The sequence below is a fragment of the Hylobates moloch genome, unplaced genomic scaffold (assembly GCF_009828535.3).
Source record: "Hylobates moloch isolate HMO894 unplaced genomic scaffold, HMol_V3 SCAFFOLD_18, whole genome shotgun sequence".
NCBI lineage: Eukaryota > Metazoa > Chordata > Mammalia > Primates > Hylobatidae > Hylobates > Hylobates moloch.
In genome coordinates, this window is record NW_026652293.1 from 8,216,370 (window position 1) to 8,239,519 (window position 23,150).

General features: G+C 51.4%; 2 protein-coding genes and 1 pseudogene across 2 annotated transcripts in view; all 3 read right to left on the reverse strand.

The window, feature by feature from the left end:
- MFSD4A (major facilitator superfamily domain containing 4A) overlaps positions 1–15,230 on the reverse strand; it is a 37,168-nt gene extending 21,938 nt beyond the window's left edge. The window contains exons 1-3 of the mRNA XM_032137485.2: positions 14,782–15,230; positions 3,976–4,174; positions 2,990–3,274 (exon numbers count right to left, since the gene is read on the reverse strand). Of these exons, the coding sequence (XP_031993376.1) occupies positions 2,990–3,274; positions 3,976–4,174; positions 14,782–15,011 (714 nt within the window). The 5' untranslated portion in view covers positions 15,012–15,230. The remainder of the gene's footprint in view (positions 1–2,989; positions 3,275–3,975; positions 4,175–14,781) is intronic.
- The window catches only part of RHEX (regulator of hemoglobinization and erythroid cell expansion), a 919,952-nt gene that overhangs the window by 476,063 nt on the left and 420,739 nt on the right, over positions 1–23,150 (reverse strand). The window lies entirely within an intron of this gene.
- Positions 17,281–17,370, reverse strand: LOC116458186 (U2 spliceosomal RNA; annotated as a pseudogene).

Sequence of the window (23,150 nt, forward strand, 5' to 3'; positions counted from 1 at the left end):
GGTCAGGAGAGCCCTGGCCTGAAGCTCCCCTTTCCCACACCTGGCCTCTGCACACACTGCATGTGCACAGTCCTGGGAGAAGACAGCTCTTTTCCAAGGGTGCCCAGCTAAAAGCTGAGCCATCCCAACCTAAGAAGCCGGGTGCCTTGACCAAGGTAGGAGTGGGGAGGCCTGCTGTAACTGCTGCCTGATCACCATACTCGCTTCCCTGAAAAGACAGATATTTGTCACATGCGAAGCTTAGACTCAAACTCTCTGCTGGCCCAGGAGAGGTGCTGGGGGTAAGCTTGCTGGAGTGTTACACCTCACACTCCTTCATGCTGGTAGGTCACGTGGTGCTTTACAAAGCAGCTTTGCTTTTGGGCATCACATCTCTACAAAATATGCTGGGGGATGTTACCACTTAGTCATAACCTGTTAGAACTGGAAGAGATCTGAGGGGTAAACTAGACACCGAGAGACTGCCCTGGTCACACAGCGGACTCAGGGCAAAGCCGGAATGGAGCCTGGCATCCTGATTCTTTCAGCACTGTCTCCACCTAAGGAGCTGCCTTGGTGATGTTGATCCTAGCAGGGCACAGAGGCTCTCCTCAGGGGCTTGAAAACAAAAACGTGATCTCCTTTTGATTAAAAAATGCATGTTTACAAGCAGCCCGTACACATAAGCCCAACGTTCGGTTTGCTGCTATTTATGCTAAATCGGAACTCCTTCAGAGCAGTGGGAAATGGCTGCTACTTCTGAGGTTGCTTGGGGAAACCTCCACCACCTCCCTCAGGGGCCCCTGCTTGTGTCTCACCACCTGGTTGCCAGGAAGTACCGCATCAAGTCTAACTATTGCCCTTCCTGCTGCAACTTCAGCCTAGTTCCTTTTGCTTAGGAAAGACAGGAATCCCAGGGAGCTGCAGATGTCTCCCAGAGGCTGGTGAGAGCGCCCAGCTATTGGGCTCTTCCCGGCCCAGTGGGAGAGGCCGGCAGGGTAGAGATGGAAGGCCGGCAGACTGCCAGCCCTGCCTGGTGCTGTTCTGGGGGAGCCCTTCCCTGCCCCTGGAGGCAGGCTGGCTCTCCCCAGTATTTCCTCAAGTCACCTAACAGGAGTGAAAGACAAAAACCACCCCTGTGTTGGCACCTCCCTATGGTGACCTTGGGAGCCTTTCTGCCTACTCAAAAAGGAGTCAAGGTCAGACATGGCCCCTGGCAGTCAGGCCTGAGTGGGGAGAGAACAGCCCCTGCTGAGCCCTAATGGGGGAGACACAGCCCTCCCTCCAGTGTGAGGGGGGAAACAGGAAACCCACCCACAGAGGCCTGTAGTGGCAGAATGCCTGAGCGAAGGCCAAGGGGAAACAGCTGTACAAGAGGCGTGATCACTCAGGTGGGGCTTTCCAGGGAGGTGGGTGCTGGGAAGGGCTTCACAGAGGACTGGCTGGCATTGCTGGCAGGAACACGCCCGATTTTATAAGAATTCCATTCAGGGAAGGCAGCCCCACCTTAAAAGAGAAGGGCAGGTGGGGTGTGCATGTGTGTGTGCATGTGCACCCACATGAGTACATGCACAGCCCCATCTTCCTCTGTGCTGGACTGTTTACTTTCAGACACAAACCAATAGAAAAAGTCTGGAAATCCTGCAGCAAACAAAGTCCCTCCAGTCTGCACTTCATGGGGCAGGAGAGAACAAACCTCGGGCTTAAGCCGGAACTTCCGGCTTCCTGGTCTGGGAGTCCCAGCCTAGAGGTTCTACTGACACTGCTCCTTCCCTTCGCAGGTCCCTCTTGGAAGGAACAGGCCCAAAGCCGCATTCTTTCCAAAACAATGGGTGGGCATGGGCTGAAAAGGGAAGGAGCAGACGGAGAGGGTGCGTTTATGAGAGCCCCGAGAGGAGATTCGGACCAGGGAAAGGAAATCTACAAAGGAAAGGAAGGAAAAGGACCGGTGATGAGGGGGCAGCAGGTAGACGGTCTATGCTGAGGATCAGGGCTTGCAGCCGGGCTCAGCCTCCTATCAGTCCCTTGTCAGGGCTTTGAGCTGGTGATGGCATGACACCCCCACCCCTGCCCTGCTGCTCACTGGAATGGTGGTCTCAAAGGCGCCTTTCAGTGCTATGTGTGTGGCATATTCTGAGGCTCAGCAGCAGCTGGGCAGCTGCTCTAGTGCCTGAGTCCAGCCCACCTGCCCCAGGAGAGCTGATAAGTCCACCCACTGCAAAGAGAGGCTCTAAGCCACCATGACAAGCAGCATGGTGCCTCCACCCCACAGCCAAGACAGTGGCCACTGGAATGCTCCCCACCCCCAGCCCAGGATCCAGGGATGCTCTGGTGTTCCCGACAGTCCTCCCCAAGCCAGGCGGATGCGGGTAGGGGGTCTCCCCACCTGACGCTCTGGCTCCAGTCTGGGCTAACATGGGAGATCCCAACTTGGGTTTGCAGAGCACCAGAGGAGGTTTCCAGCCAGAGGCCAGAGTCAGTGCTGACTTGGCAGGGGTGTACAAAGTGGGCCTCGGTATCTGACGCAGTCACGGGGTGAAGTGGTCTCTCGCTGTTCCCACCATACGCTGCCTTGGCAGGCAGGGCCCTTCAGAGGTCATCTTGTCTGTCTCCTAGTCTCCACAGGAGCCCCTGACAGCAGGGCACAGGAGAATCCCACCATCGATGAAGGGACCCAGAAAAAAACCTGCCACTTCCTGCCGGGGTCTGTCCAGGGCCCACTTCATCTGGCCTTGGAGGAAAAAACTAGTTTCCCACAGAACCTCAGATAATTCTAAAGTTGACCTTGATTTTCACTGCGCTCAGCTCATTGTTTTACCTTCCCGGAGAACTGCAATCACAGGTCGCTGAAGGACGGTGGAGTAGTGCGGGGGATCCCAGGGAGGATTTGTCCTCCCATCCTCCTGCCTCTGGGATGCACACCTCAGCCCCAGCATGTTTCTCAGCATCTGAAGAATCTGCACTGGGTGTGGGGTGGACTGGAATGTGTGACTGTCTACTAGCTCCCTACCTGGCCCGCCCCAGGGACACTCACATTGATGAGGGCCATGATCCAGAAGGCATAGGACACTCGGGTCCCTGCCCCGTCCTTTGGAGTCAGCCCCGGGAACGTCTGGTTGGACCAAGGCTTGGCATCTATGTGGTGCTGGCCCAGCACCCTGGAGACATGGAACAGGTGGCCTCGGGAGGTGGCGTTGGCTGTGCTATTGGCAGGCAAGCAGTTGGCCTCAGACAGGAAAGGGTCAGCAATAAGGGGGCTCAGCAGAGCACCAAAGCCCACGAAGAAATGGAGCACCTGGGGACAGAGGAGAGGTGGCGGGTGGGGGTGTGGCTCAGTCTTCAGCCCAGGGAAGCGGTGGCCTGGCCTCCAGCCCAGAGTACCCACACTGAGCCCCCTCCCCCACCCTCTGCCCCATCTGGGGGCTGCTGCTCAGCCCTGGAATGGGGAGCCATGGGGGTAGGAAGCAGGAGAGGTGAGGGGAGGTGAGGAGTGACACTCCTTTCTCAACCACCCCGCCAGCCTGGGATGACTTGGGTGACAGTGCCCAATTCCCTCCCCATCTCTGTTAATCCCCAGCTGGGACTGATCCCCATGTTAGCATCCACCAGCTAACACCCTAAAGGGAAGGGGGCACAAAAAGGGAAGGGCTGGCTGAATCCTGGGCACAAAAGGAAAGAGCTGGCTGAATCCCAGGGGGAGAATGAAGAAAGGAAACAGAGGGAAGGAGGGGAAGGAGAGGGGAGGCCATCCCTGAGTCACACCCCCTTTCCAGTTCGCAAAGAGCTTTCTTTCCTGAGCGCTTAGGCTCCTGGGACACCCTGCAGTGAGGGCAGGGGTCACTGCTCTGCTTTAGAGATGGGAAAACCGAGTCCAGAACTTACTAACCCAGCTGGTAAGTGGCCCCCTGGGGGAGGAGGCTGGGAGAGACTGAGGGGGCCTAGGGAGCTCCCATGCCCTCGCCAGCTCCCAGCCCTGTGCCTGCTGGCCGGGCTTACCTGGAGGAAGACGGCTGAGTCCTTCTGGTACATCCTCACCAGCTGCATGTTGGCCACAGTGTCGATGCAGCCCATGGCCAAGCCCGCCAGTGCCATGACTGAGGCCAGCACCTTCACATCGTGGCAGAAGGGGATGACGGCAAACACCAGGGAGATGGCCAGAGAGGAGGTGAACAGGGCCCACAGTGACTGGGCCAGGCTGCAGGAGGGAAGGGTGACGTCAGGGGAGGGGGCTGGAAGCATCCCCTCCCCCTTCTCCTCCATTCACTGGGTGGTCTGGGCAGCCGAGACATTTCTCCTCCTTTGGCAGAAAAGGAAGAGAGCTGAGGAAGCAGCTGCTCACTTATTAGCTGTAGGCAAGTCCTCAATGTCTGCTCAGATAACAATCTACCTCACAAGGTGGCTGCAGGACACTTCACAAAGCCTAGCCACTAGTATTCTACTTACAAACAATTGTATGTTATTTCCTTAAACCCTAAATTGTTTACTTAAAAGCAATTAAATGCAAAAATATTTCCCACCCTTTTCAGGGAATCTGTTTTGAGCATCTCAAGAGGCATGTGTCATAGGCATGCAAACCGCAGGTGGGACCCACCCGGATGGAACCTGAGCCCAGAAGTCCCAGAGCTGGGCATTTCTTCCTGCCCAGGAATTGGTGCTGGCTGCCCTGTGCCCTCCCCACACAGGAATGGTGAGGCAGCCATTGCTTCACAGGCACCCGGCCTGAGCCGCCCATGCCAGTGCCCACAGCCCAGGTATTCAGGTGATTTGGTGACCCCTGTAGCAGGCAGAGGTCGCAGGCTCTGTGCCTGGCAAATGTGCAGAAGTGGGGAAAGGAGGCGCTGTGGCCATACACACTGAAAGGTGACCGTGTTGATCTTCCCCTTCTTCAGATAATAGAAAAGCCCACAGCAGGCAGGGAGAGGGCCTGCTACCCTACCAGTGAATGAATGAATAAATGGATGGAGTGTCTAAGGCTCTGTCAAGGTCTTTTTTGGGACACTCTGCCCAATAACCAGACTCTCAGAGAAAGGATAAAGACTTGTATTTTCTGAGACCAGTCTGAAAGTCTAATGTCAGAGAGGAGAGATTGGGCAGCAGGAAGGTTCTGGAGGTTGTAGAGGAACTTTCTCAGATTATGAAAAGGGAGAGAGCCCCCCACCCCATCAGCCTCCAGTGTGGCTGCTGGACCTGGAAAGGTGGGAGCTGAGAGAGGGGAGGGGGAAAGGCCTCTCTGAGTTTCACACTGAAAAAAAAGGGGAGGAGGGCCCCAGCGATCCCTCAGGCTGTCTTCCCAGAGCTTCTGCCCCTGACCCCCTTGGGTCTTGGCCTTGGCCCCCAGCCCTGTCATCTTGCCCCATCTTTGATTAAATCCTCTATCAGAACGGCTCTGCTGATAGAGCAGTTGGTTATTTTCTCCTTTCTTGTTTCCAGGCTGATCTGCTGGGGAGATTACCGATCATGATAGTCATGACCCCAGCGTGTTCCCAGCTCAGAACTCATGGGGGAGGGAAGGGGGACCAACCTCAAGGCCAGCTGTTAGAAGGAGATGGAGGGAGAGTGCGTCATGGGGAGGCAATGCTAACACACACCATGGGCTGATGAAACAGCAGGCTGCTCATCACAGTTCTCTCTCTTTCCCCTGACAAGACAGACTAGGCAGCCTCCCGGGTGGCCTGACTTCAGGGATAGCCAGAGGGTCCCCCGTCTGCACTCTCAGAGGTCCCCCCCACTGACACGGGTACCAGGACATGACATTTCCACCACCTCACTCACCACTTTGCGGTAAGCAGGGATGCCCCGAGGCAAGTGCAAAAACTCTCTCGAAGAACTAGCTCATTATCATTATTGCCTTTCAATCCTGCAGGAAAGTGAAGTCATCCATCCTGCAGCAAAGTCCTGAGGGGAACGGGACCTGGGATCGGTAAACCGACATGGGCAGGGGCTGCGCAGAGGTATGGGAGAGGAAACCAGGATAATAGCGAGTGCTACTACGGTCTGCTGACAACTGCTAACGTTTGTCATTTGGTGCATATGACAAGGCTATGAGGCAGGCTTTGTTGTGGTGCCCATTTGACCTGTGAGTAAACTCGGGCTGAGAAAGGCTAAGATAGCAGCAGACAGAGCCTGAACTCTAACCAAGGTCTTCTGGCTTGATAGTCCCTATGCTACGCTGCTTTTCCAGGGAGGAGCGTGTGCGTGCACATGTGGGTGCATGTGTGTGGGTATGTGACCGAGTTACTCGCTAATGGCTCCACTCAGAAGGTGCAAATGCAGGAGGGGAGAGGAAGGAGCCACGGACCCAGCCAGGCTGGAGAGGGGAGTGCCAGCCAAGAATAGGAGGCCAGATTCTGCAGAGCGTTGAATGGCAGGGCTAGGAAGCCCTGGAGAGCAGCTGCAGTCTCTAGAACATGCGCCTCTAACACCCCTCTGCGGGGGTTAGCAGAGATCCACATGCTCGCGAGCATCACTGCTGGCTCCAACACCACCTTCCCCAGGCATCTGCCTCTGCCTGTTCATTGTGGAAGCCATGCCTGGCCCCATGTTCGGCTCTGCAGAGACGCTCAACCCAGGTTCCTGGACGTGGCTAGTGACCGGCACAGTGCTTGGGGAACGCTTGTCTTGCCAGCCCACACGGGATGGCCTGGTAGAAGGGACTGGGCACTGCTGGGAGGCCGATGTGGGAGTTTTGCTAGTTTATCTGATAGGGGTGACAGAGATAGAGGCAGAGAAAGAATCATTTAGGGATGGGTTGCCAGGAAGGTGCCCGGTGCACAGTGGGGGATCGGGAAAAGGAGAAGCGGTCAGTAAGGGCTGGAAGGGGTCAGGAAGGCCTGTCCAGGTCTCATCTCTGTCCTGTTCACTGCTCTTTGTCTCCTCTCACCTGTCATTCTTGAGAAGGACACTAGGTGCCCACTGGGGGTATGGTTTGTCCCAGGCTCAGCCACAGGCAGGAGGGAGGGATAAAGAGAGAAAAGACGGAAAAGGAAGGCTGGAGAGAACCACGCCTGGGAAATCCCCTCCCTGCATCTCCCTGGGCTGTGATTTTAGTTTGATAGGCCTGGAGGTTAGGGCGATGGAGACCTGTTCCCAATAAATGGGGACATCTGTATCACAGGAAATCTTGTCTGTAGATCCCAGGCTGCCCACTCTCCCCAGTTGCTTCCACAGGGCTGTGCCTGGGCATTCCAAACATCAGCCTGAACAAATTTCTTTAGAATGATATGCTGTTGCCAAGGAAAAGGAAGTCCCAGACACATCCCAGAGCCAGAGTGAAATACGGTTATTGCCTGTTTTAAACGGCTTGGTCAATAGCCCCTTCTAGAAATGCGGATAATTAAAAATTATGGAATAACCATGTCAAAACAGTTTTGGCATCCAGGATGGAGTGCGATCTGGAATCAGAATACTGGGCTCTAGGCCCACCTCGGCCACTTCCCAGTGACGTGGCTTGGGCAAGCCACTTATGCTTAGCCCCTCTGAGCCTCAGTTTCCTCCACTGTAAAATGGGGATAACAAGCTCTGCATGAAGTTGAGGCTGCCATGAGGAGTCCACGTGATGTGACATTTCATCCTCCTTTGCTCACTCTCTGGGATCTTCCCCTGGCCACCTGCCACCCCCCCCCCAGGTGCTCACTGCCTCCCTGCTGGCCCTGGCTTCCCCTAAGAGCAATGTTGGGCCCAGAGAACTGCACTGAGCTGACAGGGTACAGAGACCAGTGCCAGCTCCCAGATTCTACCCTCCCAGGCCTGCCCCTATTCCTGTTGCAATGCCCTTTGGGGTGACCCTGGGAGGCTGGCCCAGGAACTGTTGGAGGGAGGTACCCCTGCTCCTGCCCCTTGTCCCCTGCCCCACTCACTTCCCCACCCTCGGCAGCATCCCAGCTAAGGTGGCAGCAATGACATGAGTCCTGTCCCTCATTTTACAGATCAGGAAACTGAGGCCCAGATAGGGGAAAAGAGAGGAGTAGAACTGAGCCAGGATCCAAACTCTTGGCTCCCAACCCAGGCGAAGCCAGCAGAGTGGCAGAGTGGCATTGATCTTCCCTCCCCTGGTCCTGGGCTCACAGGTTAATTCAGGCCAATTAGAGAAAGAGACTCACTTTCCCCAAGGCCCAGAGAGACCCAAGAAATAGCCTGGACAGTCTGGAAAACCTACTTCGGGAAGTCTCAGAAATGACCAAGTTACTTATTAATGGCTCCACACAGAAGGTCTAAGTGGGAGAGAGAAGAGGAGGGAGCTAGAGTTCTCCCCCAGGTGAGCTGTGGCTCTGCTGGAACTGCCTGCCCAGCCCCTCTTGCTGGGTGACCTTGAGCTGCTGCTGCCCCCTTCAGCCCCATGCTCTGCCTTACCCACAGCGGACACATGATCACTTTGACCTGGCTTTGCCTTGGGCACCTGTTCTTGCCTTCCTGGTTCTGTGAAAAGAGGAGGGAATAGTTGGCTCTGAAACAGGAGAAAGGCCTGAGCAGTAAGATGCCAGGCAGCCCACTCCTGCCTGCCACCCCAGGGGTGGGGAAGAATGCTGCTGAGGTCCAGCCCCCATGCCACCCTGGGTAGGGCCTGATGGCATTGACATTCTCTTCACATGTTTGCCCCAGGTGATCCCTCTGCCCAGCAGAGATGCTTAGGACATCTTCCTCCCACCTCTCCCCTCCCAGCCTGGATAATCTCCTTCCTCGAAGGACCAGGGGAGAGAGGCAGAGAGCAGAACTGTGGAAGAGTCACAGATGGAAGTGTCCCTAGCCCCTATCCACCCCAAAAGGGGCAGCAGCCCAGAAAGAGATGATTTGGGGACCTGGGACAAGAAACCAGGAGACAAGGGACCCCCTGGGAGCTAGAGCAGGCTGGTGACTCTATCTCAGGCCAGGCTGATGGGGAAGGGGCAGCTGAGACTGAGGGCAAGGCTAGGGGTAAAAAGGCCCCCCTCTAACTTGGTCCCAGCCTTCACACTGATACCTCATTTGTTCAGGGCCCCATGTTAAAGCTGGAGAGATCCAAAGAGGGGGCAGACAAACTGGTCTTTGGGGAGATTCCAAGCTACGGCAGGACCACCCTGTTAGACTCTGAGGTTGGGAGCTGAAACTTGTGCATGATGGCGTCCCCTGGGGCCCACCGTGGTGCTGGGCACACAGGGCGTGCTCCTTAGATGTTGGTTGAGCTTGAACTTGTAGTCTGTTCACTTGGAACACCTCACCCTCAATTCTTTGCATGCCTGGCTCTCTCTTGTCGCGCAAGAGTCAGCTTTAATATCATCTCCCCAGAAAGGGCTTCCTTGATCACCTAGCTAAGCAGCCCCCAAAATGTGCCACTCTCCATGCTACCCTGTTTGATTTCCTTCATTTCATAATGTAAAATTCTCCAGACTGTGGGCTCCATGAGTGCAGCGACTTTTACATTGTCTGTTGTATTCACCCTTAAAACAGGATCTGGCTCAAGAGGTATTTGTTGAATGAGTGAATTAATGGGTGGTATAAGTTTTGAGATTTTTGTTTTGGTTTTTGAGATAGGGTCTTGCCCTGTTGCTCAGGAGGGAGTGCAGTGATGCAATCATGGCTCACCGCAGCCTCAACCTCCAGGCTCAAGTGACCCTCCCACTTCCGCCTCCTGAGTAGCTGGGACTATAGGTGTGCACCGCCATGCCCAGCTAACTTAAAAAATTTTTTAGAGACAAGGTCTCACTTTGTTGCCCAGGCTGGTCTTGAACTCCTGCCCTAAAGTGATCCTCCCACCTTGGCCTCCCAAAGTGCTGGAATTACAGATGTGAGCCACCGAACCTGGCTTTGAGGTTTTTTTAAGTTAAAAAAGATTGATATATAAATTACATACTATAAAATTCACATATTTAAGCGTAAAATTCAATGGTTTTTAGAATATCTGGAGTTGTAAAACCATCACTACAATCTACCTTTAGAGCATTTCTGTCACCCCAAAAAGAAATCTTATATCCAGGCCAGGCGCAGTGGCTCACACCTGTAATCCCAGCACTTTGGGAGGCCAAGGTAGGCGGACTGCTTGAGGTCAGGAGTCCGAGAGCAGCCTGGCCAACACAGTGAAACCTGTCTCCACTAAAAATACAAAAATCAGCTGGGTGTGGCAGTGCATGCCTGTAATCTCAGCTTCTAGGGAGGCCTGAGGCATGAGAATTGCTTGAACCCGGGAGGCGGAGTTTGCAGTGAGCTGAGATCGCGCTACCTCACTTCAGCTTGGGCAAAAGAACAAGACTATGTCTCAAAAAATAAAAATAAAAAAGAAATCTTATATTCATTAGTAGTCACTCCCCATTCATCTGCACACCTTACCTTTAGCCCTAGGCAACTACTAATTTAGTTTCTGTATCTGCAGATTTCCTTATTCTGAACTTTTACATAAATAAAATGATATAATATGTGATCTCTTGTGTCTGTCTTCTTTCACTTAGCATGTTTTCCAGATCATCCATGGTATAGCATGTGTCAGTATCTCATTCCTTTTTATGGCTGAGTGATATTCCGTTGCATGGATATACCACTTTTTTTTTCTTTTTTTGAGACAGTTTCGCTCTTGTCACCCAAGCTGGAGTGCAATGGCCCAATCTCAGCTAACTGCAACCTCCGCCTCCTGGGTTCAAGCGATTCTCCTGCCTCAGCCTCCTGAGTAGCTGGGATTACAGGCACGCACCACTATGCCTAGCTAATTTTTGTTTTTGTTTTTTTTTTAGTAGAGACGGTGTTTCACCATGTTGGCCAGGCTGGTCTTGGACTCCTGACCTCAGGTGATCCACCCGCCTCAGCCTCCCAAAGTGCTGGGATCATAGGAGTGAGCCAATGTGCCTGGCCAATATACCACATTTTTGTTTTGTTTTATTTTGACACTGGAGTCTCACTATGCTGCCCAGGTTGTCTTTGAACTCCTGGGCTCAAGTGAGCGTCCCACCGCAGCCTCTCAGGTAGCTGGAACAACAAGGCATCCACCACCACACCTGGCTGGATAGACCACGTTTTTGTTTGTCCACCCATCCACTGATGAACATTTGGTTTGTTTCTACTTTTTGACTGGGATGAATAATGCTGCTATGAACATCCACGTACAGGTTTAGTGTGTGGACACACATTTTCAGTTCTTTGGGGATCATACCTGAGAGCTGGGACCCTATGATAGCCCCATGTTGAGACCGATTTTTAAAACAAGGACAATGTCTGGTACTGGATGCTCAGTAGGCTTTTGCCACAGGTGTGTTGCATGCTGATTGGTAGAAAAGGTGCTGGAGGGACAGGCAGAGGCTTTCTGGATGGGAGACCAACCAGAGCCCAGCTCAAGGGGAGAAGCTGGTTTGTCCTGTGTTCCAGGGACTGGAGGGGTGGCCTGGGCAACTGTTGTATGGAAGACAGGGTTTAGTGCAATAGCCAGGAGGGAGTCATAGCTAGGTCTGGGGCAGGGTAGGACTTGCAGATTAGAAGGAATTTGAGGGGGAAAAAAGGGAGAAAAAGAGAAAGTGAATAGGGCAAAGAGAGGAAGAACTCAACAGATCCTCTGACAAACCCTCTGTTAAGAGCATGGGCAGGGGAGAGGCCAAGGTGAGGCTGGGAGAAGCCTGGGGAAGCTCTGAAAGTTGTTTACCTATGCTGACGCCTCCGAGATAAAGGGGTCTCCCAACTGCCTAGGGCGGTTAGACAGGTCCCCAAGAAACCAGGAAAAATCCTAACCTTTAATCTAAATACCCCTTCCCCTTTCCTGCCTGACAAAGCACATACCTACACACCCTTGCCAACCAGGTGGCTTTTTGTTTTTCTCTGAGAGAGTGAGCAAGCTGGTGCTGCCCTGAGCTCAAGTCTTCCCCTGCACCCACTCCAATAGCCAAGGCTCTCCACCTTCCACACATAGTCCTCCCAAAGCACATCCCTATGGAGGCATCCACAAGCCCCATTCTGCCTGCGCCCTCAGTCTGGGCCCAGCAGTAGGCAGGACCTGAGTAGGAACCCACGAGAAAGACACTGCCCCCAACTCTCCTCTCCCATGTGTCATCCTAAACTTTCCCCCACTCCCCCGCAACAGCTGGCTCTCACAGATTTGTTAAAGCAATCCCCCACTCACAAGTATAAACCAAGTGAGAGTGTTAGCTGGTAATCGCTTAAGCTGCAAAGCACTTGCTTGCAGGGGTATTGCATTTTAACTGAGACATGGTCCCACAGACCAGGACTCAGTTATGGTCCCACAGGACTCAGACATGGTCCCACGGGCCATGGTTCACAGGACACAGGAGATTTGTTAAAGCAATCTCCCACTCACAAGTATAAACCAAGTGAGAGTGTTAGCTGGTAATCACTTAAGCTGCAAAGCACTTGCTTGCAGGGGTATTGCATTTTAACTGAGACATGGTCCCACGGAATCCAGCTTTAAAGCTTTGTTGCAGGGCTGGTGGAGCTTCTGGCTGGGGGGATGGGGGACTGTGATGAGAGCTGCCCAGAGTCAGCAAGGTGGTGAGAGACTGTCGCCTACACTCAAGGCCACCCCTGGACATCCCTCTGTTTCCACTGTATATCTGCTTTGCTCTTAACCAAAGGAAAGAGTTCTTCATGGCATTTTGTCTTGGGGGTGGGAGGACTGAGGTTCAGAATTTAAACCTCAACCACTGATAGGATCTACCCCACCCCCCAAAGATCCCAGCAGGAAGCCCCAGAGGGCCACCATTACATTCCCAGAAGCTGTCAGAGCTCAGGAATACCCAGCCCATGAGCATCCTTAGGGCTACTCATCCCAAACCTGTGCCTGATCTGCAGCGTTTACACTGATGACTCACAAAGCAAGAGGCATTGCCTAAGTATCTGTCTTAGAGACAACACCTGGGTTCAAATTCTGGCTAGGCCTCTTCTTAACAACCATATGATTCTTAACCTCTCTGTGCCTCCACTTCCTTATGCATAAAATGGAGATAACAGTACTACTTTGCAAGGTGGTTGTGAAGATTAAATGGGCTGATACAAGTGAAGTACTATGAATAGTGCCTGGCACGGAGTAAGTGCAGAATAAAGTTAGTTATCATTGTTACCATGATTTTTTTTCTCTTCTGTGAGCCAGTTCCTGCTGCAGGGTTCTCTCTGCTGCCTGTTCAGAGCCCCCTGTTGGGTAAGCAGTGCTGAGGGAGACACAAAACTACCCAGGAAGAGATGGCCCAGCTGGGTGGGTGTGCATCTCTGCTGGCTTCACAAACCCTGCCCCGCCAACCTGTCGTTTCAAATTATCCTCCTTCCCCTCCGTGTTCTTTGCACTACGTATGTTCTTTAAAAGTTCCAGGTAAAGGAGCTTTTGTAAGTCAAAGTACTTAAAACCAAAAAAACCTCTGCTAGCCACAGATATTTTATCTTAGTTTCTAATTAAACCTCTAGGCAGAATGAATCTTGAGCTTGTTCTTAAGATTTTCTGAATCTCCTGTATATTCCAATCCTGTACCACACCCACAAAACACTGGTGTACACAAGGAGACTTGCTTTTTAAGAGAAGAATAATTTGGTTTACAAGAGGATTTGGGGAAAATGGGGATAATCACTTCCAAAATTGGTCATGTTTTTAAGGCTTAAAGTGGGGTCCATCTGTACTGACACCTGTGCTCCCTCCACCAGCTCTGGAAGCAAGGTGGAAACACCTGCCCTCACAAACACCTCTAGGCGTGAGCCAAAGGGCATGACCACAGCCCAGAACGGCCCCTCCAGAGGTTTCTCTGGGGTAGCCCAGCTGCGGTTTTGTCTCCAGGCCGGCTGCTTGCTCAACTGAGTCCATGGGATCTAGGAAACCACTCAGCCAGGAGCTGGGACTGGGGAAATCAAGCAGCAGCCTCTGGCTTGCAAGTCATCTATTCCCTATTCTATTATGGGTCTCTGTTTTCCATGCTGCACTGGGAGAGTGAATCTTGCTGTCTTTCCACAAGGGCCCCCAGAGGTGGCCCTGTCCAATTTAAGCCGAGAGAATAAGGCTCTGCAATGGTGTCAAATGGGGATTTCTGGGGGTGGTGCCAGGGAGAGTCCAGAGCCCTGTCGTGGGGCAGAGGCCAAGCAGGAGTAGGATGAGGTGGGTGGGGAGTGGAGGCGAACCTTGGCACCAGGGCTGGAGAGTCACCTTACCAAGCTATGGGTAAAGTGCCCTGCCCCTCCCAACCTGGCCTTAACGGTGAGGTCCTGTGTGTCTCGGGGGCCAATGCGGGAACCATGTTCTGGCTGCCTCAGAAGGAGGGCTACACAGGACCCACTAAACCCCGTGGCTACCCGGGGGAAGGGACAGCCTGTGTTAGCTGATGTGGAGCTGCCTACAGTGGAGCCTGGCCCTGGGAATCAGTCAAGTCGCAGGCCACCTCCAGCACCCTGCACCGCCACAGAGCTGGCCCTCTCACGGTCCGCCTCACTGCCAATCCTGCCGCCGGCAGCCAGCAGCCAGGGCTACTGACAAACCCCAGAGGAGCTGTGTAAGAGGGGCACCCTCCCCAGCTCTGCAAACTCTATCACTCCTCTCCCCACGGGGCGGTGGGTGGGGGAAGCAGGTGGGAACTGGTTTTATCCTCTCACAGGGATGAGTGATGACAAATAAATAAGCCAGAAGTCACCTTCGGTCTCTGGAGAGAGTTTTCCAGGGAGAGCTGCGGGGGAGGGAGGGAGGGAGGCAGCTCTTCGGCCAAGGCGGAGCTGGGAGGGGTGGTCGCGGCCGGGAGGCGGGGGCGACGGGCAGCCCCACCGGGCTGGGGCAGAGGCCGGGTCGCGGGGCGGGAGGGAAGGGTCGGCCCGGCGAGGGTGGGTGCCGGGGGCCGCGGGGCGGGGGCGCACGGGCGCGGCACTCACGTCCTCTTGAAGACGCCCCCGAGGGCGCTGCCCAGCAGGAGGCAGAGCTGCTGCGAGAAGAAGACCCAGGAGATCTGGGGCAGCGAGCTGTGCGTCTGGCAGCGCAGGTCCAGCAGCGTGGGCCCCAGGAAGGCGATGCACAGGCCGAAGCTGAAGAAGACGCTCCAGTAGGTGAGCGTGGGCTGCAGGTTGCGGCGGAGCAGCCCCGACACGCGGCCGTCGCAGCCCATGGCGCAGGCTGGCGGGCTCGCGGATCTGGTCCCGGCGAGCCCGGTGCCCGAGTGCCGCCCGCGGGAGGGCCGGCCGGGCTGGGGAGGCCCGCGCTGGGGAGGGAGGGGCGGGGAGGGGCCGCCCCAGCGAGGGGCCCCGCCCTCGGGCCCGGGCGGCGGCGGGGGCGCCTCTGCGGCGGGTGGGCAGTGCGTCCGCTCCCGCGCCTTCCCCGTGCGGTGCCAGGCGCCGGCCTCCCCCTCCTACCCGAGCGCACATGCTCGCCCTCCTCCGGCTGCGGAGACCAACCAGGAGCCGCGCTGCCCCCCGCCCGCTCTCCCTCGACCAGTCCCACCAGCCTCCGGATGCAGCCCCCAGGGACCGAGGGGCCCGAGCGCCCATTTTAGAGCCCGGCAGATGGAGAGCCCGAGACATCCTGTATCTCCGGATAAGGCTACGGGCCCTCTCCCCGCACCCGGGCTGTGGCAGTGGAGGAAACCCGGACCCCTTTAAACCTAGGCGCTTCACAGATGGACTTCGAGGGTCTAACGGCACCCTCCTTTCCCCCAGAACAGAAGGCAAAATCTTGTTGTACATATGTTTCTTCTTGGGAGAGTATTCGTGCATGGCTTCCGTTAGAACCCTAAGAGGTTAATCACATTGCCCTTTAGAAGGAGAACCCTAGAAACTCAACATCTTCCTCACACTAAGCTCCCTGAAAGGGCCTGAGATGGGGCCCTCCTCCCCACCTGGCCAGGTGCAGGAAGGAGGAGGATGACGCTGGTCTATGCTGACTCTGTCTCTCTCCTTCCAACTAGTTGGAGGAGGGCAGAGAGGGAAGGGCCGCCTCCTGGAGGAACCCCGGGAGGAATTCTGAAATAATCTCCTAGAAAAAAAAATTTAAAAAGGGTTCTGGGGAAAATTCTTTCTTCGATGGATAAAGCCCTGGCAGTGGGTAGGGGTTGATTATTCTCTAGACTGGGTGTCCTTCGAGGAGCCTGCAGCTGACCTAGGCTGTCCCTTCATCAGGTGGCCTCGGGCTGGCTGGTGGGTTCTGTGTGTTCCCCCTCCTAAGGGAGCCAGGATCTGGCCCCTGGAGGCAGAACAGTAAGGCCCTGAGGTGTCCCCTCTGCCCAGGTGTTCTAGTAATGACAGAAGCCATGACATCATGTCCGCTGGCCCACCAGGGGGACCAGGCTGAAAAGACTGAGGAGGTATGTGGGCAGGTGTCCCCAAGACAACTTGGCATGAGGTGAGGCAACCGATTTCTCTTGCAGGTGCTGGTCCCATCTCATAGCGGCACCCCTGCATCTGCCCTATCCCTTCTTGGACAGTGAGCCCCAGAGAAGGGGGAGTCCCAGGGTCCCTCTGGCTCATCACTCTGTGGGTAATGACAAGTACTTATTCGATAGTGATGATGGGGGGCCTGCACAGTAATTGTAATAAACTAAAAAGCTACCCTCTGGGGAAAAAAAAAAACAAAACACCAAACAAATCATAACCACAAGTTTTTGACTGAGTCTTCTCTGCCACTATCACAGAACTCCAGGAACCACAGAAGCTCAGAGTTGGAAGGAATAGCCTCCAACTGAGTCCCCTATCCCCTCCCCATAACTGCCTTTGAACGCTTGCCCGTCCTGTTCTTGACTGACACCTCTAGTGCTGGGGACCTTGCATATTCCCAGGGGCTCTGCTTGCAGTGTGGATGAGCTCTGATTGTAGAAAGTGTCTTAAGCAAAATTGAAATGCTTTGCCCTGTAACTGCTCCCCATGGCCCCACACAGAACAAATCTAATTGCTCTGTCATGTAAGTCCTTCACACCCAAAATGACCTTGCCCTAGTGATTTTGCTTCTCTAGCCCAAACACCTGAAATCCTTCCATAATTTCCCTAAATGGTGTTCCCCAACTACAGCACCTTGCTGGCTCAGCTCCTCTAGCCACAGTAACAATGACTCTGCCACAATGACATAGCCCCCAGTGCCTGGGATGCTGGAAGCATTCTGAAGCTTGATCTAGGTGGTAGTTACACAGGTGTAAATATATGTAAAAATTTGTTGGTCTGTAGATTTAAGATTTGTGCATTTTTTGTGTGTAAGTTATACTTCATTAAAATAGTAAAAAGTAAAAATTAAATAAGTAAAAATAAAGGGAGGCATTCCACTGTGAATACAGTACTCAGCCACTTTATAGTCAAAGACCTATTGGGTTCTGGTACTGTACAAGCTCTTCTGGTTGAGATAAGCAGATATGGAAACAAGTACAGTTGTCTCTCCATATCCCATATCCCGTGGGGGGATTGGTTCCAGGAGTGCCTGCAGATACCAATATCTGATAAGAACAGATATTATACTTGGTCTTAGCCAAAAGGCTGAGAAGTGATAGATACCAATATCTGAAGATGCTCAAGTCCCTGATATAAAATGGCATAGTATTTGCATATAACCTACATCCATAGGCCTGTATACTTTAAATCATCTCTGGATTACTTATAATACCTAATACACTGTAAATGCTATGTAAATAGTTGTTATACTGTATTGTTTAGGGAATAATGACAAGAAAAAAGTCTGTACATGTTCAGTACAGATGAATTTTTTTTCCCAAATATTTTTGATTTGCAGTTGGTTGAATTTACGGATGCAGAACCCACAGAGACAGGGGGCCAACTGTGCAGCAGTGAGGTATGTTCTGTAATGGGGTGGTTTGAGGGCCTGGAGAGCTAAGTGTCTAATTCTGCCTGGGAAGGCTTCGTTGAAGAGGTGACTTTTGAGTGGGGTCTGAAAGACAAGTCTATATGTGAAAAGGTTTTGCTTATTTTTGCTTTCTTCATCCCTTTCTCTGTCTCTTCTATTTTCCAGCATCACACACTGTCCACCTCCTCTAGGCATCTTTCCCAGATGAATTAATTCTATTAAATTCTAATTTCCAGCAAGACTCTCATCCACTCCTGTACTGCTACCCCATCTTCACAAGGCCAGGTGTTACATTCCACGGACTGTTCCTCCAGCCCCTTACAGGAGCCAGTTAAATCATGAGTTCCTAAGGGCTGGGAGTATATTTACCTGTGTTCTAACTCCACCCCTTCTCATGTGCCTCACATAAAAGAATGCCTTGCAGATAGCAAGTCCTGGATAAATAGCTGGTGAGGTGAATTGTTTGCACAAAAATTATACAATTACTTTTGGCTTTACATTTACATGTCTTATCTCCCACTTACAAGTTCCCCAAGGGCAGAGGCTATCCAGTCTTTCCTTTGTGCTGTGTATTCACATGTCCATTCTTAGTTGGGCACCTTGTGGTTATTCTTAAATTTGAAGGGCAAAACCTTGGATCCTTCTTTAACTACTCTCTGATTTCCCCCTTTATAAATTAGAAGGGAATTATCCCCCACCCTCACAAGCCATGGAAAGTGATCTGAGACTCCCAAATATGGAAAGGTTGCATTAATTGGAATAAAGGATCTGTGGGAGTAAAGGGTTCTCAAGCTCTTGGAGCCTGAAATCTATTAATTGCCTCAAGGGTTGGCTCTCCAGAAGCCTTTTTCTGACCTTCCTAGGCTCTCTCCTTGGGGCTCCCAAACTATCCTAGTGCTGATTCTCTGTTTAGTGCTGCCCTTCCAAGGCAAGGACCATAGGATTGGTTCATCACTGGGTGCCTGGATTTCTGACTCCTTGGTGAGAGGTGTTTATACTACACTGAACTCTTGTGCTTTTTTTTTTTTTTTTTTTTGAGATGGAGTCTTGCTCTCTTGCCCAGGCTGGAGTGCAGTGGCATGATCTTGGCTCACTACAGGCTCCGCCTCCCGGGTTCACGCCATTCTCTTGCCTCAGCTTCCCGAGTAGCTAGGACTACAGGCACCCACCACCACGCTCGGCTAATTTTTTTGTGTTTTTAGTAGAGACAGGGTTTCACTATGTTAGCTAGGATGGTCTCGATCTCCTGACCTCATGATCCACCTGCCTTGACCTCCCAAAGTGCTGGGATTACAGGCGTGAGCCACCACACCTGGCCTTTTTTTTATTCATTTATTTTTATTTTATTATTATTATTATTATTATTATTATTATTATTATTATTTTAGATGGAATGTAGTTCTGTCACCCAGGCTGGAGTGCAATGGTGCAATCTCAGCTCACTGCAACCTCTGCCTCCCAGTTTAAAGTGATTCTCTTGCCTCAACCTTCCAAGTAGCTGGGATTACAGGTGCACGCCACCACACCTGGCTAATTTTTGTATTTTTAGTACAGACAGGGTTTCGCCATGTTGGCCCATGGTGATCTGCCCATCTCAGCCTCCTAAAGTGCTGGGATTACAGGCGTGAGCCACTGCACTCGGCTGAACTCCTATGCTTTATACTTGGAAGTTGAGAAGCAACAAATCACCTGCAGATCTTGGACCATCTATAGGTAATCTATGTCATGGAAACACACAGAAGAAAGTAAACAAACAATGAAATAAGAGTTAGATACCCTTACCACTATCCTTTTACATGCATTACAGCTGCAGAAATTCCTTAGTGTATAAACCCATGTTGTGTATTTTGTTTTTGTTACTGTTTCTGTTAGAATTGGAAACCTTAAATATTTAAACAAGATATAAAGAGAAGAGGCCTGATTCTCACCAGCCTAGTGGGGAGTCACTGGGACTTGGGCTTGATTTCATGCTTAGCAGGATCCTCTTAGTGACCTGGGGCTGCACTCTGTCCCCAGGGCCTTCTGGTCTCTGCTTCGCAGATTCTGCAGAGGCCAGGCAGGAGCAGTAGAGTGAAGTCTCCAGCTCAAGGTCATTAAGCACATCCTGCAGTTCCTCTGGCCATTCTGGGTCATGAAGCCACCCCTCCCCCATCTCCGGATTTTTTTTTGTCACTCCCTATATGGTTGTTCTGCTGGCCAGAGTGTGGGGGTGGATTGGAAGGCTCTGTCTGAGGTTGGCATGGGGCGGATGGCAGAGAGTTTGGTGCCAAGGACTATACCTGGATGGCCCAGCCATCCTAAGGCACATGAATGCAAATACAGCAGAGGCGGGTGTGTGTATAAAGAGCCTCCTTTACCAAATATCCGGTTGAGCTACTTAGTGCTAGCCTGCCTGGAGGGTAAGGGGAGTGGTCACACAAGTGCCAAGAAGAGGGACAAGAGGAGGTGAGGTGACCTGGAAGCATCTTAGAGTTAGCCCAGTTGCCATAAACACCCTGGAGAGGTGTTGCCTAGCATCTGGCATTTAGTTGGTGCTTACTAGGTGCTAGTGCTTAAAAGTGCTAGTTGAAACTAGTCTAACGGACAGTTGGAAGGACTCTCTGAGATTAGTGCAACCAGCCGGGCATGGTGGCTCACGCCTGTAATCCCAGAACTTTGGGAGGCCGAGGAGGGCAGATCACCTGAGGTCAGGAGTTTGAGACCAGCCTGACCAACATGGAGAAACCCTGTCTCTACTGAAAATACAAAATTAGCTAGGCGTGTAGGCGTGCTCCTGTAATCCCAGCTACTCGGGAGTCTGAGGCAGGAGAATCACTTGAACCCAGGAGGCAGAGGTTGCAGTGAGTCGAGATTGTGCCATTGCACTCCAGCCTGGGCAACAAGAGTAAAACTCTGTCTCAAAAAAAAGAAAGAAATTAGTGCAACCTCCCACTCAGAAAAGGGATTCCACTTACAGCATCCAGCATCCCTGCAGGTAGCCACCTGGCCTCAGCTTGAGCACGCCTAGGCTCAGGAATCAGAGGATCTAGCCCAGGCTGTGAAATCAGTGAGAAACTGACCCTCGGTTTCCTCTTTTTTTTAAATGGGGTGAATAAGAACTCCCTTACTGTAAGAAAATGTAGACAGTATGTAACATAGGAGCTGGTACACCAGGTTCCCAATAAATTCTCACGGTTATTATTATTATTAATAACAACACAAACTGCCATCCTCATTTTGTGCACTAGAACAGTGGCTGGCAAAGCGTGTCTCTCGACCACCAGCAGCAGCATGTCTGGGGAACTTGTTAGAAATTCAGACTCTTGGTCTTGCCCAAGACTAACCGAATTAGAAACTCTAGGGGTGAGGCTCAGTAACCTGTTTTGTTTTTGTTTTTGTCTGAGACAGTGTCTAGCTCTATCGCCCAGGCTGGAGTGCAGTGGTGTGATCTTGGTTCACTGCAGCCTCCGCCTCCTGGGTTCAAGCGATTCTCCTTCCTCAGCCTCCTGAGTAGCTGGCATTACAGGTGCGCGCCACCATGCTTGGCTAACTTTTCTGTTTTTAGTAGAGATGGGTTTTCACCATGTTGGCCAGGCTGGTCTTGAACTCCTGACTTCAAGTGATCCACCCGCCTTGGCCTCCCAAAGTGCTGGGATTACAGGCGTGAGCCACCGCGCCCAGCAATAATCTGTGTTTTAACAAGCCCTCCAGGGGATTGAGATGCAGCTACAGTTTGAGAATCACTACTTTAGAGCCACAAAGCAGAAATCTAATTCCCATTCTACAGAGAGCCATTCACTATTGGAATACACTCTATGTTCTTTCGAAGTCTTATTCCTGACATCATCGCCTCTGCTTCCTTCAGCCATCTCTCATTTACCAAGTACTCCCTTGCTATTCTTATCGCACCGTCATGCCATGCTGTCATGGTCAGCGACCCTCTCAAAAAGGGTGGCTCCCAGCACTGCACCCAGGGCTCCCGGTGGTCTGAGCCATGCACAGTGCAATGGGCTTGCTGCCTCCCCTTCTCTAGAAATTCTGACAACTATTTATTCAGTGCCCACTCCGTGCCAAGCACATAACATACAGTATTTTTTAGTTTACTGTTTTGAGGTTAAACTTACATATATTAAAGTGCACAAGTCTTAAATAGCTTGATGATTTTTATATGTGTACACATCTATGTGACCACCATCCACATCAAGATATAGAACATTTCCAGCACCCATGCCAGAAACAGTAGTGTACTTGCTCCACATTATGTATGTGAGAGCAGCAGTTCATTATTTTCATTGCTAGGTAGTATTCCATTACATAGATATACCACAATATATTTTTCTCATCTACTATTGATGGACATTCAGATTGTTTTCCGTTTGTAGCTACAATAAAGCTACTCTAAACATTTGTATGCTTATTTTTTGGTGGACAGAAGCTCCCATTCTATTCAGTTTATGTCCAGAAGTGAAATTGCTATGTCACAGATAGGTTTGGTTTTAGCAGATGCTGCAAGACAGTTTTTCAAAGTGGTTGGTCCAGTGTACACTCCTACTAGAGTTTTAGTTCCTCATCCTTGTCAACACTTGGCATTGTCAGTCCTCCCCTCCCCTCCCCTCCCCTGTAGGGGTACTAGTATCTTAAAGGTTTTGATTTGCATTTGCCTCATGACAAATACGGTTCAGTATCTCGTCATATGCTTATTGGCAATTTGCATATCCTCTTTTTTGAAATACCCCCTTGAGTCTTCAGCCTACTTTTAAAATTGGGTTGTCTATCTCTTTGAAATTTACTTAGGAGTTCTTGATATATGCTGGATATGAGTTCTTTGTCAGTTACATGTATTGTAAATACCTTTTCCTTGTCTGCACATACATTATTTTTTCCTTTTATCTTTGGTTGACACAGAATAATTGTACATACTTATGGTGTACAGAATTTTTTTTATCTGCACAGTCTGAGGACAGGGAGTGATGTTGTGATACAGGTATAATGTACGTAATGTGTGTAATGATCAAATCAGGGCAATTAGCATATCTATCACCTCAAATATTTATCTTTTTTTTGTGTTGTAAACATTCAAAATCCTCTCTTCTAACTATTCAAAGATATACACCAAATTATTGTAAGCCATGTTCACCCTACAGTGCTACAGAACACTGGAACCTATTCCTCCCATCCAGCTGTAACTTCGTATCTATTAACCATCCTCACCCTATCCTCCTCGTCCCCCCACCCTTATAAATCTCTAATAACCACAATCCTATCTCTACTTCTATGAGCTCAATTTTTTTAAGCTCCCACATATGAATGTAATCATGCTACATTTATGTTTCTGTGCCTTGAACTTATTTCATTTAATAGAATGCCTTCCAGGCTCATCATGTTTCTGTGAATGACAGAATTTCATTATTCTTCATGTCTGAATAGTATTCCATTGCATATATAAACCACATTTTCTTTATCCATTCATCTGTTGATGTCCATTTAG